The sequence below is a fragment of the Sinocyclocheilus grahami genome, unplaced genomic scaffold, assembly GCF_001515645.1.
Source record: "Sinocyclocheilus grahami isolate Dianchi unplaced genomic scaffold, SAMN03320097.WGS_v1.1 scaffold321.1, whole genome shotgun sequence".
Classification (NCBI taxonomy): domain Eukaryota; kingdom Metazoa; phylum Chordata; class Actinopteri; order Cypriniformes; family Cyprinidae; genus Sinocyclocheilus; species Sinocyclocheilus grahami.
Genome location: NW_015505500.1, coordinates 1124355 through 1139904, shown reverse-complemented (window position 1 = coordinate 1139904; position 15550 = coordinate 1124355). Strand labels below are relative to the sequence as shown.

The 15550-nt window shown below is 36.7% G+C and overlaps 3 protein-coding genes and 1 non-coding gene across 4 annotated transcripts in view; 2 read left to right on the top strand and 2 right to left on the bottom strand.

Moving 5' to 3' along the window:
- cad (carbamoyl-phosphate synthetase 2, aspartate transcarbamylase, and dihydroorotase) overlaps window positions 1-2936 on the bottom strand; it is a 36316-nt gene extending 33380 nt beyond the window's left edge. The window contains exons 1-4 of the mRNA XM_016294599.1: window positions 2522-2936; window positions 942-1081; window positions 697-826; window positions 536-591 (exon numbers count right to left, since the gene is read on the bottom strand). Coding sequence (XP_016150085.1) covers window positions 536-591; window positions 697-826; window positions 942-1081; window positions 2522-2615 — 420 coding nt within the window. The 5' untranslated portion in view covers window positions 2616-2936. The remainder of the gene's footprint in view (window positions 1-535; window positions 592-696; window positions 827-941; window positions 1082-2521) is intronic.
- Window positions 2937-4139: 1203 nt separating this feature from the next.
- Window positions 4140-6161, bottom strand: LOC107602180 (epidermal retinol dehydrogenase 2). The gene is made up of 6 exons (XM_016294609.1): window positions 5606-6161; window positions 5310-5444; window positions 5091-5190; window positions 4809-4953; window positions 4594-4719; window positions 4140-4415 (listed from the first exon to the last, which is right to left on the bottom strand). The coding sequence occupies exons 1-6, from the start codon at window positions 5969-5971 to the stop codon at window positions 4247-4249; spliced, it is 1041 nt and encodes a 346-aa protein (XP_016150095.1). The 5' UTR covers window positions 5972-6161; the 3' UTR covers window positions 4140-4246.
- Window positions 6162-6463: 302 nt separating this feature from the next.
- trnaa-ugc (transfer RNA alanine (anticodon UGC)) lies at window positions 6464-6535 on the top strand. The gene has a single exon. It is a non-coding gene; the product is annotated as a tRNA-Ala (tRNA).
- Window positions 6536-6724: 189 nt separating this feature from the next.
- Window positions 6725-15550, top strand: part of LOC107602169 (intraflagellar transport protein 172 homolog) — a 28194-nt gene continuing 19368 nt past the window's right edge. The window contains 21 exon segments of the mRNA XM_016294598.1: window positions 6725-6863; window positions 7113-7256; window positions 7379-7392; window positions 7394-7483; window positions 7569-7608; window positions 7695-7760; window positions 7841-7920; window positions 8232-8248; window positions 9126-9191; window positions 9272-9351; window positions 9822-10036; window positions 10132-10255; window positions 10541-10636; window positions 10732-10893; window positions 11582-11635; window positions 11797-11900; window positions 12705-12790; window positions 13892-14004; window positions 14091-14258; window positions 14792-14900; window positions 15256-15391. Of these exon segments, the coding sequence (XP_016150084.1) occupies window positions 6825-6863; window positions 7113-7256; window positions 7379-7392; window positions 7394-7483; window positions 7569-7608; window positions 7695-7760; window positions 7841-7920; window positions 8232-8248; window positions 9126-9191; window positions 9272-9351; window positions 9822-10036; window positions 10132-10255; window positions 10541-10636; window positions 10732-10893; window positions 11582-11635; window positions 11797-11900; window positions 12705-12790; window positions 13892-14004; window positions 14091-14258; window positions 14792-14900; window positions 15256-15391 (2003 nt within the window). The 5' untranslated portion in view covers window positions 6725-6824.

Sequence of the window (15550 nt, the reverse complement as noted above, 5' to 3'; positions counted from 1 at the left end):
CAACAAAGCCCCCTCCTTTGACAAGCGCAGTCTGCTCTGATTGGCCAGCTGACCCAGCGCATTGTGATTGGCCGAACACCACAAGCGCGCATCAGAAATGTAACATCCCTTACCATAAGCGCGAGCTTCAGCTTTCAAAGTAAATATCAAGACGGTTAATAATGTCGTTAGTTTTACCATCAGTTCAAGCCGAAAGGGCAACAGAGTCGCGTGACAGACACAGTGATGATGCAGTACACAAGCCGCGGTTAAGACAGCTGACGTGCTATGATTTCTGACAGGCAGTTCACTCTCCTGTGATGTGACCCTGTTCCCCTCACACACACACGACGCGTTACTCTACGCTGCGCAAAACTCTGCATTTGAACAGTCAATAGCAAATACTTAAACTAATAACAAAACATACTTCCAGTCGCTGATTCAGAAGCGCCAGATTGTCATAGCAAAGTCAGAAATGACCCTTTTTTTTTTTTTAAAATAGCCTTTGCGCACAGTCAGCCTCGTACTCCATAAAATGTGTTGCACAAGTTCGAACATCTGGGTTGTGCTGTTCTTCTCTGATCTTTTTGGTCAAGCTTCGAGTGTCAACCCCTGATTTCACAGGAACATTAGCATTAATTCCAAAACCCAATCACTTACTTTATAATGCTTAAATCAAAACTAATTCTTGGTTAAGAAGAACTTGCACTGACTGACCTTCAAGCCCAGGGATGCCTTGCTCTCGGAGCCACTGGTCCAGAGACTTGGCTGAGCTCCAGTGACTGGGATTCTCAGAGAGCTCCCCAACAATAAGAGCAGCGGCATGGATTTTGGAAGACTCAAACCACTAGACCACAAAGAGAAATATTTAGAACACATTATACCAGTAGTATTAGAACAATCTCCTTTAGAAGAAATATAACATATTAAAAGTGTATGTGGATACAAGAAAGTAAAAACACCTTGCTGAGTCCAAACTCTCCATTTTCATCTTTAGGAACACCATAATTGCCAATCAGCGGATATGTCAGAGTTAGTATTTGAGACTTGTAAGAGGGATCTGTGAGAGCCTCTGGATAACCCACCATTCCGGTCTGGAAAACTGAGGACACACAATACATGACTTAGTAATTTACTTAATATTTTACAGTAATTGCAAGGGCATTAGATGTTATGTTTTTATTTTTTCCCATATTTTTAGAATACGCACAGGGTGCCCATTAAGCTTCATCTTTAATAAATAAATATCTTGGATAAATATACAATATCAAAAAATGAAAAGAAAAAAAATATCAGAAAAGGGGGGGAAAATTATACCCGTCAAACTTTTTAAAACACCTACTTATTCTTATATTCACATTTTCCACATTTATTTTATATGGAGAACATTGAGAACTAGGAGGGAAACTTAAAAGGGACACTTAAAATTATGGCATGCACTTCCTTTTAATATCAGAAATGCATCATCCCTGGATTACTTTAAAAAGTTGATCAAGACGCATTTACTTAAGGTTGCGGTTAATTCTTGTATTGCTCTTTTTGTGTTTTAGTTTTACTATAGCGCTTTGGGTTTAAGAAAAGCACATTACAAATAAAATGCATTATTATTATTATGAAGAAACATTTTAATTCAAAAAAATCAAACATGTATAATATATATAGTCATGGTAAAAGCTATATATATATATATATTTTAACATATATAAAAATATATATATATATATATATATATATATATATATATATATATATATATAAATATATATATAAAAATAGGAAATGCACATGTTAGTAGCAGAATGGGATGAAATTCCAAATAAATATTTTGGAATATTTAGATATTTTTTGTATCATGTCAATTTCCCAGCATAAGTGATTTACAGTGATTATGCAGTTACTTTATAGATACAGACCAGTTTTACCCATTATAGCAAATACTACTCAAATTTAAATCTGTAGAAAAAAACCTCTAAATTTGGGGGAGAAAATACATCTTTTCTGACACATACAAAAAGTGTTGCTGAGAATAAAAGTGTCCGTGAAAATTCTATTAAACCCTGTTTGACTTTGCTAAACTATTTTTTTTAAACAGTAAGGAAACATTTGCTGACTGTTTTTTATATTTATAAACTTTAATTAATGATGACTACAGCTAACTGTAGACATAAAACTTTTTTTTTTTTTTTTTTTTAAGTATATGGCAAGACAAATGTTCACTTATTTTTGAAGATTTATGACGCTAAACCACAAAATATACCCTATATATTCATGTCACTGAGCCAAGAATGAATCTAAAACGATGTCTGGGATGTCAGGAATGTGTCACACATGCCCTAGGAAGTGGCTACTGGCGAGTGTTCACTTTTAAACGTTTAGCGGGAAATCAGACACGTGTAACTTCCTGAAATTCAGTTACACATTTATTAATCACGCTTTCCGGTTAGAGAAAACAGAACAAGTGTGTGATAAGGAGCAGTGGCAGAAAACAGGGCTGAGGGACAGATATTTCCAGTAACGTTACATTTTCTTTGATTTCACTTACCAACTTCACCAGACACTGAGGATACGGCACCGAACAGACGGCCTTTAAATGTTGTCCCGTCCTCCAATACTAAAGATGCCATTTTCAGCAACATGACTTAGTACTTCTAAACGCAAACAGAATCTAGCGCTTAAAAGTATGTGAACCGAACTGGTTGCGTTGCACGTGCGTTTTTCCTTTCCCCCGAAGCTCCACGTGAAAACCACGCTGCTCAATGTGACGTTCACCCGAACGCGGATTAAATATAAGCGATCTCAGATATCGCTATCTAGGCCAAATATCATGCAGTCCTGATGTAGAAGCTCACTGGCCGATTGCGATGTTTTAAGTGGGTTTCAGCCAGACGAGCTCTGGTTAGTCGAGAGAAATCCACGCTCTGCTCCAGCCACAGCAGTGTGGAGCCGTGGGTGTGAACTTCCATCTGGTTTTATATTAGCGTGGAAAATCACTGCGCGTCATCACGTCAGAGAGGAGGGGGAAGAGGCCTGCTCTAGGCTTCATTCACAAAAATGCTTTCTTTTTCATTTTCTTGACATTTTTGTTTAAAAAAAAAAATAATAATAAATGACAAAAAGAATATGTATCTAGTGTGTTTTAACCTGTGTGTAAGTCTCACAACATAGGATACCCCAAAATAGAAAGAAGAAATTATAGTGTATATTTATAACCACACTAGTGAAAATCAGAACGAGTTATAAAGATTTAATGCCACCTCCAGATCCACTGGTATTCTCAGTTAAACGAATTTCACCCAAAGGTGAAAATGTACTCACCTTCAGGCCGTCCAAGATGAAGAAGAGTTTGTTTCTTCATCTGAACAGATTTGGAGAAATGTAGTATTACATCATTTGCTCACTAATGGATCGTCTGCAGTGAACGGGATGCTGTCATAATGAGAGTCTGATAAAAACATCACAATAATCCACAGGTAATACACACGACTCCAGTCCTTTGAGAACTGTTGTGTGTTTGTAAGAAACAAATCTATTATTAAGACATCCTTCCAAACTTCTAATCTTTGCTCCCGGCTAAAATTATGAGGCCTCCATCCATAATATTGCTTTCTCCAGTGAAAAAGTCATCTTGTCTGAATCAGGAGAGAAATCTGCACAGATCAGACACCATTTACAAGTGAAAATAGTGCACAATTCTAAACAAATACTGTATGTTGGTGGGTTTTAATGTGAGAGGACATGCAACTTTTCATTTCACAAAACTATTTGTGAATTGATGGACTGGAGTCATGTGGATTACTGGTTTATTGTGATGTTTTTATCATCTGTTTGATCTCTCATTTTGACGGCACCCATTCACTGCAGAGGATCCACTGGTGAGTGATCCAAGTGTAAGGCTACATTTCTCTAAATTTGTTACGATGAATAAACAAACTCATCTACATCTTGGATGGTGTAAACTTGGAAAAAGTACATTTTCTGAAAAATTTCATTTTTGGGTGAACTATTCCTTTAAACTGAGCAAAAATGAATATATTACAGACTATGTAACACACAAATGTGTATGTATATACGTATGAAACAAAAATTTGAATATTTTGAATTTGCTATTGAATTTGAGAAGACAAATGAACCCCAGAGAGAGAGAGAGAGAGAGGGGGGGGGGGAAATGAATTTATTCACAGTTCTGTCATTATTTAACACAGGTATACTTGAGTAGACTGATATTACTCATACATTTAAGATCACTGGTGATTTACACTGTTTTTTGCTAGTTGTAATAGATAAGAGTGGTTTGTGGATCACTGACACTGTCATTTCGTTGGCGCTGAGGCTTTTTGTAGCTGATAATGGGTACAGGATCCCCCCTGAAGTGATCCATCAGATCCATGCCACCAATGAAGTTCACAAAGATGATGCCCAGTTTGGCAGGCATGAGACTGCAAGAACAGGTCAAGGTAATATTGTGGTTAAATTAGATCTTGTTCATCGGTTTTGTGCAATATTGAAACTACTGAGATGTATTCAATTTAATACAATTAATTACGTAACCATTAAATGTTGATTAATCAACTGAATTTAAATCTACATTAACAAGCATTTAGAGGGCTAAAATACCTCTTAAGTGCCACCAAGAAATGTAGACTTGAGGGTAACAGCAAATACATCTTCTCCTGTAGTATTGCATCCACAATTTGTTTTGCGACATATCTCTGATCCAAGATTGGAAGAAAGGATGGTCTCCTTAGCAAAGGTAGAATATCAAGGTTACTGCATCACAAAGAGCACACATTTCTAATGAGCTTTCGTATATGGAAACTGTATTGACTTACTTTGTTTGACATCCCCTAAACATTTTGGTATTTATTAGATAGGGACACACTATTGTTGTTTTGATTCCTTCCTTTTTAAGGACAAGCAGCTCCAGTGCAACAGATTCTGCAAAGCTCACTGCTGCAGACTTGCTTGCACAATAGTCTGTGGATAAAATGTGTTAAGCAATCCGAATCCATTTTTAAATTGTATCCTAATTTAATACTGAATTTAGGACATTGCACATTCATGATTTAGTGTTGCACAGTGACAGTGTCTCTGAAATCCCTTTATAAATGTACCTGCAAGGGCGTTCATTGCAAACAACCCTCCATGGCATGCCACACAGACCAGATGCCCATGGTTTCGTTGCAACATAGCTGGGAGAAATGCCTTGTAAGTCTGTGAATGCACATATCAGGAAGTTTTAAGATAACAGTAAGCTCACTGTTCCCATAACATAAAAACAGAGGTATAAGGAATGTACACTGTGAAGAAAACACTGAATTACTTTTCCTTACCCAGAAATGAGCAGCAACATTTACCCTTAGTGTTCTATCCACCAGATTGTCAGGGGCGTCAACAAAAGTGTATTTGCCTGTTACCATGCCTGCATTGTTCACCAAAATTGACACATCTCCAACCTCCCTTTTAACCTGTCGAAATGTTTTTAGTACATGAAAATGTCTGGAAGGACACCTTCTTACTCACCCCTCATAAAAATGTATATTTGTAATGTAATATAAAATATAGATGTCATTTATATCTGTAGCTCATAGTTGCAATGCTGGCAATTATTGATTTAATAATTATTTACCAGTTCAGCAACTTTGTAGACCTCACTTCTTCTGCTGCAGTCGCAGGTATAGGCATACACACGCACATCCAATACTTGCTTTAATTCTTTGGCTGTCTTGTCCAGTGCATCTGAGTTGATATCCCATAAGACTAATGTTGCTCCATGGTGGCCAAGTTCTTTGGCAATCAGCTTTCCAATCCCATTTGCAGCTCCAGTCACCAATACTATCTCTCCCTCAACATCTTTCTTGCAATGTGGAATAAACAGTCGAACAAAGGCTTCAAAAAAGTAAAAGACCGCTCCAACAATGAGCTCAAAAATGTCTTTTATGAACCAGAGGTTGTGCAGTACCCTCTCAAAGCTCTGAATAACCTGGTTATGCATGTCTCTGGTCTAGTTGGCACAGAAACTAATTTATTCCTCCTTCTGTGTTTTCACATAGCTGTTTTGGTGGTTCTACTCCTTGAACATGTTTCAGTAAGTTTGGATCTCAGGTACAGCTTGTTCCAGTGGTTCTGTATGTGTCAGAGAGCCCCATCTGTTAGTTTCCAGTCACAATGCTGTTTGTTTGACCTGTCACCTAGAGTACATTAGTGTAGTTAATTTTAGATGTTGCTATTGCAGCATGTGGCCACAGTTTTATCAGTCATTCTTGAGAAGTGGGACAAAACAGGGTGCAAAATTAAAAAAAATAAAACCTTGTAATTGTAGGTTTTTGTAATTGTTTAATTGTAAAACCATGGTTAATTTTTGTAAATCAAAATATATGTGCGTGTATACACAAAAAGAATCAATTTACAACACTATATGGTGTTACCATATATATAGTACACTATATGGTACAAATACTATCCTAACTAACTCCTGCAATGGAAAGGGGATGTAGCTCAGTGGTAGAGCGCATGCTTTGCATGTATGAGGCCCCGGGTTCAATCCCCGGCATCTCCAGAGATTTTTTTATTATATTCATTGTATTATAGCATTATTAAACACTGTCGTCATAAAGTACTTTTGATCAAAAAATAACATTTTTGAAAAAAGAACTGCAGTAAACTAATTCAAACGCGTCTCGTGTCGTTCTACGTAACTACGTCATACGTTCTTAACTTGGCGACGGTAACCAGGGAGAAAGCTATGTTTACCAAGATGTCTGCAGCCTGACAACTATTACCCATAACATAGCTATATCAAGAAATACGTCCGTATAACTCAGCCGAATCTTTTATAAAAGTGAAGCATGCAGCTAAAGTATCTGAAGACTCTTCTAACTCCTCAGGTTAATATTTTTACCACGTTATTTAGCGACGCTAGCTAACTAACGTTAGCTCTTGGCAGTCCGCTATCTGTATGCATTACAACGCTTCTTAGTTTAGCAACACTAGGACGCTTAAGTATCTTGCCAGATTTCAGCTTATGCATTTACGTTGTGCAAACAAACGGTAGAAATCACATTCCGAATGTCATTCATATCTCAGCAAGCGACTCTGCACTGGACGTCGTGTTGTCTCTAATGTCTTTTCTTTAGGATGGAGCTGCTAAAGTCACCTGTATGGCTTGGGCTCCTAACAATTCAAAGTTTGCAGTGTGCACTATTGATAGAGTGGTTATACTGTATGATGAGCAAGGAGAGAAACAAGACAGATTTACTACAAAACCTGCTGACCCCAAAGTAAGTTATCAGTGAATTATTGAAATGATATTAAATCTTCAAAATAAATGCTGTGGTCTACCAATGCTACATGTCATTTCTTAGCTCATCAAGAAAAGGTATGATTTTGTAATTTGTTGCAGTATGGAAAGAAAACCTAAGTCCATGGCATTTTCGCCCGATTCAACCAAGATAGCAGTGGCTCAAACAGACAACATTATATTTGTTTACAAAATTGGGGAGGAGTGGTAAGTATCTCAGAATGCTTACATACAAGCATAATTTGCATTATTGTATCATTTTATATTTGTAATATGATGTTTTATGTCCCAGGGGAGATAAAAAGGTTATTTGCAACAAATTTATTCAAACAGTAAGTATTTTGATGATAAATATGATACTTCATTAGGCAGTAGTGCCATATATTGTGTGTATTAACTTTTCTTTTTTGTTCTCTAGAGTGCTGTAACATGTCTGGTTTGGCCATCAGAGCATACAATAATATTTGGACTAGCAGAGGGGAAAGTAAGTGTGGCACATTTTCTATGCTTTAAACCTTAAGCTGAATTTTCAATTTTGTGAGTGTTTTCTTATGTTAAATGCAGGTTCGACAAGCCAATACAAAAACAAGCAAGTCCTCCACGATCTACGGAACGGACTCTTACGTTGTCTCACTAACAACAAAGTATGTATTTAAAATCCTGACACTATTGATGCTTGCTTCTTTGTCCAAGCACCATTTTCTGGTTTGCTTAGGGTGTTATTTTAGTATTCTTTATATACTATTATAGGATTTATTCTTATTTTGAATTCGTTTTTATTTTTATATTTTTAGTTTTAATTCATATTTTTAATTTTAATCATTGTGTTATGAGCTTTTATCATTTGTATTATTTTTTAATATTTCTACATTACATTTAGATATATTTATATATAGCTATAATTTATTTTTATTTCAGTATAACACTGTTTATCTCCCTTGGTCCATTTTCCCAGTGTCTCAGGGAAGAAAAGTGAAGCATGCAGCTAAAGTATCTGAAGACTCTTCTAACTCTTCAGGTTAATATTTTTACCACGTTATTTAGCGACGCTAGCTAACTAACGTTAGCTCTTGGCAGTCCGCTATCTGTATGCATTACAACGCTTCTTAGTTTAGCAACACTAGGACGCTTAAGTATCTTGCCAGATTTCAGCTTATGCATTTACGTTGTGCAAACAAACGGTAGAAATCACATTCCGAATGTCATTCATATCTCAGCAAGCGACTCTGCACTGGACGTCGTGTTGTCTCTAATGTCTTTTCTTTAGGATGGAGCTGCTAAAGTCACCTGTATGGCTTGGGCTCCTAACAATTCAAAGTTTGCAGTGTGCACTATTGATAGAGTGGTTATACTGTATGATGAGCAAGGAGAGAAACAAGACAGATTTACTACAAAACCTGCTGACCCCAAAGTAAGTTATCAGTGAATTATTGAAATGATATTAAATCTTCAAAATAAATGCTGTGGTCTACCAATGCTACATGTCATTTCTTAGCTCATCAAGAAAAGGTATGATTTTGTAATTTGTTGCAGTATGGAAAGAAAACCTAAGTCCATGGCATTTTCGCCCGATTCAACCAAGATAGCAGTGGCTCAAACAGACAACATTATATTTGTTTACAAAATTGGGGAGGAGTGGTAAGTATCTCAGAATGCTTACATACAAGCATAATTTGCATTATTGTATCATTTTATATTTGTAATATGATGTTTTATGTCCCAGGGGAGATAAAAAGGTTATTTGCAACAAATTTATTCAAACAGTAAGTATTTTGATGATAAATATGATACTTCATTAGGCAGTAGTGCCATATATTGTGTGTATTAACTTTTCTTTTTTGTTCTCTAGAGTGCTGTAACATGTCTGGTTTGGCCATCAGAGCATACAATAATATTTGGATTAGCAGAGGGGAAAGTAAGTGTGGCACATTTTCTATGCTTTAAACCTTAAGCTGAATTTTCAGTTTTGTGAGTGTTTTCTTATGTTAAATGCAGGTTCGACAAGCCAATACAAAAACAAGCAAGTCCTCCACGATCTACGGAACGGACTCTTACGTTGTCTCACTAACAACAAAGTATGTATTTAAAATCCTGACACTATTGATGCTTGCTTCTTTGTCCAAGCACCATTTTCTGGTTTGCTTAGGGTGTTATTTTAGTATTCTTTATATACTATTATAGGATTTATTCTTATTTTGAATTCGTTTTTATCAACAAAGGGTATATAACAAAGTATTGAGATGAAATTTTGTTATTGACCAAATACTTATTTTCCACCATAATTTGCAAATAAATTCTTTACAAATCCTCCAATGTGATTTTCTGGATTTTTTTTCTCATTTGGTCTCTCATAGTTGAGGTATACCTATGATGAAAATTACAGGCCTCTCTCATCTTTTTAAGTGGGAGAACTTTAACAATTGGTGGCTGACTAAATACTTTTTTCCCCCCCCACTGTATAACATGCATATGTTCATTGAAATATTATATTTGCGTGTGCTTAAATGACTGATTATTTAATATGTATTTGTTCTGATGTTGAAAGGGCAAATTGTTGACTCATGCATGCCCACCGTACGCCATGGCATGGGGCACCAACAGCATAATTGTGGCTGGATGCGATAAGAAGATCGTGGCCTATGGAAGGGAGGGCCACGTGCTTCAGACATTTGACTACAGCCGAGATCGCTCCGAAAAGGAATTCACAGTGGCAGCATCTAGCCCCAGTGGCCAGTCCATAGTCGTGGGAAGCTTTGACAGGTGAGAAAGCTGTTTGAACACATTAAACAGAAAACAAATGTTTTTCCAATGTCGTGAATCGTGATGTATCTCTTATGCTAAATTGTTTTCTCTAGGTTGCGAGTTTTCAACTGGAGTCCCCGAAAAGGCATCTGGGATGAAGCTTCTCCCAAAGAGATTCCAAACCTGTACACCATCACAGTTCTGTCCTGGAAGAAAGACGGCTCTCGGCTTTCTGTGGTCAGTCTGAATGTCCAATTTTATAAAGATTTCAGAACATATTTATTCTGTTCATATACTCAAACCTGTGCACACTATAGAGAAGTTTTCTCTTGGAACACTAATACTGAAAATATCCTGAATCCTGCATATACACTTCTGCTCATAAGTTTGTCTGCAAGGGAATTTGGTAAGATATAAGTGGGATGACAAAAACAAAAGAAACAATGGTTCAATGTTGTTGAGGTTTGACTTTGCCACTTGGTACAACTGGAGATGAAGTCTAATTACATCTCTAAATTGCAGGGCACACTGTGTGGAGGAGTCGAGTTGTTTGACTGCTGTCTTTGGAGAAGTATTTACAAGAACAAATTTGAGATGACATACGTGGGACTAAGTCAAGTGAGCAATACAATTCAGTCATGACTCTTATTTTGAGTCTTGTTTACAGCCTACAAACTGGATGTTCTAAAACTTTGTTTCTTAAACCCTCCCAGGTGATCGTGAAGAATTTGTCCTCTGGCACACGAGTGGTGCTGAAAGCTCAGTATGGTTATGAGATAGATGAGGTGGAAGTCATGGGGAAGGATCGATATCTTGTGGCTCACACCTCTGACACACTGCTGCTGGGAGATCTGGTATCCAACAAATTAAGTGAGGTAGGATGTCTAGTTTGGACGTGTTTGATTATTCACAGTTGCTTTTTCTTGTATTAGATCAAAAGGGTGCTTCTACTAAATACTGAGCAAAGGGTCTGAATACTTAGGACCATGTGATATTTCAGTTTTTCTTTTTTAATAAATCTGCAAAAATGTCAACAATTCTGTGTTTTTCTGTCAATATGGGGTGCTGTGTGTACATTAATGAGGAAAAAAAATTAACTTAAATTATTTTAGCAAATGGCTGCAATATAACAAAGAGTGAAAAATTTAAGGGGGTCTGAATACTTTCCGTACCCACTGTATATAGTTTTGTTAGATCATTTTGTACCATTCAGCCTGTATTAAAGTCTCTGTTTAGTTAAAACGGTCTGTATTCAAACTGTTTCTGGACAAGTTTTCTCATATTGTAACAGAGTCAATGCCTCCATCGGGTGGACCAAGGTTTAAAATGTCTAATTAAAAGTTCAAGGGCTGTCATGGTTCACTGTGTTAATCCATGTTTAATTGAGTTTCCAAAGTGCTCTTATGGGAGTTGGAAGATAGTTCAGTGTGACAAACAGGATAACGGTGAAGGGCCTTGGCTGCAATGTCTCTCTGCCTCTGCTTCTTTCTGTGTAATGTAGTGGAAAGCAAAAGTTGATGACCGTGTTGTACTTCAATAAACAACATCACTCTCCCATTACAGGTGGCGTGGCAGGGGTCCGGGGGAAATGAAAAGTTTTTCTTTGAAAATGAAACGGTACGGTGTTTTTGTTGTATTATTGTGGGTTATTAAGATGCCTCAGTCATTTATGAGACTGGTGCAAAGGGAAAACGACTGGGTTTAATGAATCATGCAGCCCTAGCTGGTATAATTAAAGTCATTGCTGTCTAATTGTAAATTGCTATATTTCTGGGTAGGTGTGCATGATTTTCAACGCTGGAGAGCTGGCACTGGTGGAATATGGAAGCAATGAAATCCTGGGATCTGTTCGGACAGAGTTTATGAACCCACACCTCATCAGGTCTGCCATTTCAGAAACACTTTGCCTTGGCTTTTAAAATGGCTTTTGCTTTCCAAAGTCAATTCAAAATGCTTTACGTTGTTACTACATTTGTTTTTATAATTCTTCTTAAAAAAAAGTAAAAAACCTTTTTTACCTTTGTAATGACTTTCCTATTTAAAAAAGTTATGTTATTGTAAATTATATATTGAAAAAAAAATAAAATGTGTGTGTGTATATATATATATATATATATATATATATATATATATATATATATATATATGTGTGTGTGTATACACACACACGTATATTACAAATGATTATGAATAAATGTTAATTATATATATCAAATAAAAGTTGTGTATATATATATTATTTATTATAGTATGTAATATAATATATATTATTTAATATATTTAGTACATAATCTACTAATAATTAAAAAATATGAATAAAATAAAGGCCCATCTCCAATTTTTTTTGTTCCAACACTTAATGTATCACATAATTTCATAGTGAACAAAACTTTTGTACAAGAGTTATATTACTCTGTATGATAAAGTGTTACATTACCCAGAAAAGTCATGTCTAATACTGACCACTAGATGGCATAATTTACCTTCGATTTCTCAGTTGTCCTGGTACTGTCATTCTGTCTGGCTCTTAGTGAGAAGACCTAGTCATCACAAATCAGCATTCATATATAAAGCCTGTCAGGTGCTGTCAGAATGCAGTGCTTGGTTCCTCTTGATGGAGCACTGACAGGTCCCTCAGCACCCACAGGAAGTGTTTATTCCTCGGTTCGTGTGTTTGTGTTTGCAGTGTGCGTCTGAATGAGAGAAGGCAGAGGGGAGTGGAGGACAACAGAAAGTTGGCTTACCTGATTGACATAAAAACTATTGCTATCGGTGAGTTACTGCCCAGACAGGGAGGTTATCTATTATTTACTAAAATGGAAAAATAATTTTAATACCATTTTATTTTAAAGTTTTGATTAATCACGTCTTCCCACTCTTATAGCTCAGTTTTGCATGTCCTGTGTGAAAAAAAGATGTATTTAGCAAATGCAAAAATGCACTAAATTATATGGAATTATAGTCACATTAGCTCATTGTCATCTGTCATCAACAGCTTAATGAAACAACGTCATCAGTGGTATTGATTACATAATCATCTGTTTCCGCTCTAAATGGCACACCTTCTCCATATGACCCGTTATTTGGAGAGAGGATAATTTGAGGGACAGTAGGAAGGTGTGTTGACGTTTGGTTGGTTCAGACGTTACCTTTCAATTAGACACCGGCCCTGCTGTGTCATCGTCACGGTCCTCTCCTTCACCAGTTACCGTCAGCCAACTGCCACGGTTCTGACCACTTCCTGCCCTAATTAAGCCCTGGCATGCTCCCTCTGTCCTGCTTGCCTTTATTCTTCTTCAGGTGGTGAAAATGAGAAACAACTTTCTTCCAATTTATTTTCATCTGACAGACAGCAGAGTGCTTTTCCCCCTCACTGATCCATGTGCTTAAAACCTGTTCAGAAAGTGCAAATTGGAAAGTGTTTTTCCTCACCTTCTCCCCCCCCTCGCCCTCCTCCATAAGTCATGCTTCCCATCAGAATGGTTATTTGTGAACAAAGAGCCAGAAATGCAGGGAAGCGTCACAGAGCGGGATTCATGAAAGACTCATTGATTTGTTTTTGTTAGGGCTTGGATGTTCAGGGTCTGTATGAAAGGCAGTGCCTCCGTTTTTGCTGCGTGTCTTTGTGTATGAGTATGTGACGTTCATGGCAGCCATCTCCAAATTTTTATCATTCTGTTTATTATAGATTTTTTTTTTTGGGGATGGAAAGTACTTTATCCGTTCTTTAAAAAACATTGTCTAAAAGCCTCTTAATGTTTAAAAGTTTTAACTATAATGCTTCATTTCTGACCTTGGATGAACAAAATAATCTGCATCTGGTATTTGATGCATTCATCTCCCATAATCCTTTTCTCTTCCTGTTTTTCCCAGTGGACCTGGTGGGTGGGTATAATCTGGGCACTATAAACCATGACTCCAAGATAGACTGGCTGGATCTGCTTTTAACTGCGCATAAACTGCTTTTTAGGGACAAGAAACTCAGGGTAAGGGCCAACGTTGTTATTTAAGCTCTAATATTACTAGTAAAATCCGAATGATTTGTCACTTCAGTCTCTTTCTCCACATTCAGCTCCACCTGTATGACATCGAGAGCAGCCTGAAGAGCACCATGCTGAGTTTCTGTCCTTATGTTCAGTGGGTACCGGGTAGTGATGTAGTTGTGGCCCAGAACAGAGGAAACCTGTGTGTTTGGTACACCATCGACAGCCCGGAGAGGGTCACGATGTTTCCCCTCAAGGTGAGCTGAAGTTAATAGTTATATATTTATTAATAGTTATAAATATTCTGAAATGTTATTACAATTAAAATAACTGTTTTCTATCAACTATATTTTAAAATGGAATTTATTCCAGTGATGTCAAAGCTGAATTCTAATATGATGATTTCTTATTATTATTAATATTGAACTCTTTGAAGTTGTGTTGCTTAATATTTTTTGTGGAAACTCTTAACAATATTAATTTTTTTTCTTTTTTAGGATTCTTTGATGAATAGAAAGTTCAAAAGAACAGCATTTATTTTGTAACATCTTTTGTAACACAATAAATATCTTTCTATCTGTCACTTTTGATTAATTTAATGCATCCTCCCTAAATAAATATATTAATTTCTTAAAAGAAATCGTACTGGCCCAAACTTTTGAATGGCAGCATAATTATTTACCATTTAAGATTTTTCACCGAAATGCTGTTTAATGAATTTGCACCTTACCATTTCAATTTCTTGTTTGAGTCGACTGTGAGTTTAATCATGTGACTTGTGTTGCGACAGGGTGATATTGTAGATCTGGAGAGAACCAATGGAAAAACTGAAGTCATTGTGACTGAAGGGGTTAACTCTGTCTCCTACACTTTGGATGAGGGGTTGATTGAATTTAAAAAAAAATAAAAAAAATACCACAGACACCTGGAATAAACATGGGTTACTTAATAATGCCCTTTTTTTTTTTAAAGAGCATACATTTAAACTTGTGTTGCTTAAAAGGATAGTTCCCCTAAAAATTTAAATTCTGTCACCCACATCCACATAAAAGAAGATAATTTGAGAAATGTCTCAATGATTCAATGGAATCAGTGTTAACCAAAACAGTTTAAATACCAATGGCTTCTTTTATGTTCCACAAAACCGAGAAAGTCATACAGGTTTGAAACGACATGAGGCTGAGTCAACGATGACAGCATTTTTATTTTTGGGTGACCTATCCCTTTAAATTATGTAAGTATCCTTATTCATAGCTGGATTTGTGTGTATGCGTGTGTGCAGAGCTACAGCATTCCTAGAGACCCTGGAGATGTCGGCAGAGACAGAGGCCATGTGGAAGACTCTGAGTAAACTCTCCCTAGAGGCACAACAGCTCCACATCACTGAGAGGTTAGACAAGCAAGACAGTCCACCCAGCTCTATGACTCAGTTACTGCTGCGGTGACTTCAGCATAGCTGTCCAGATCATGTGTCTAACCTTGACAACTAGGAACCAGTATGACAGAATTCAAAAATCTTGCTGCTTTGAATTCCTTTACAGATTATCCC

Excerpts from the sequence above, each read along its gene's own strand:
- LOC107602180 (XM_016294609.1), bottom strand. The coding sequence starts at position 5,971 with ATGCATAACCAGGTTATTCAGAGCTTTGAGAGGGTACTGCACAACCTC. Across the intron at positions 5,191-5,309 it reads ATGTTGCTGCTCATTTCTGG|ACTTACAAGGCATTTCTCCC; the intron begins GTAAGGAAAAGT and ends GTGCATTCACAG. Across the intron at positions 4,416-4,593 it reads TTCTTGGTGGCACTTAAGAG|TCTCATGCCTGCCAAACTGG; the intron begins GTATTTTAGCCC and ends CTGTTCTTGCAG.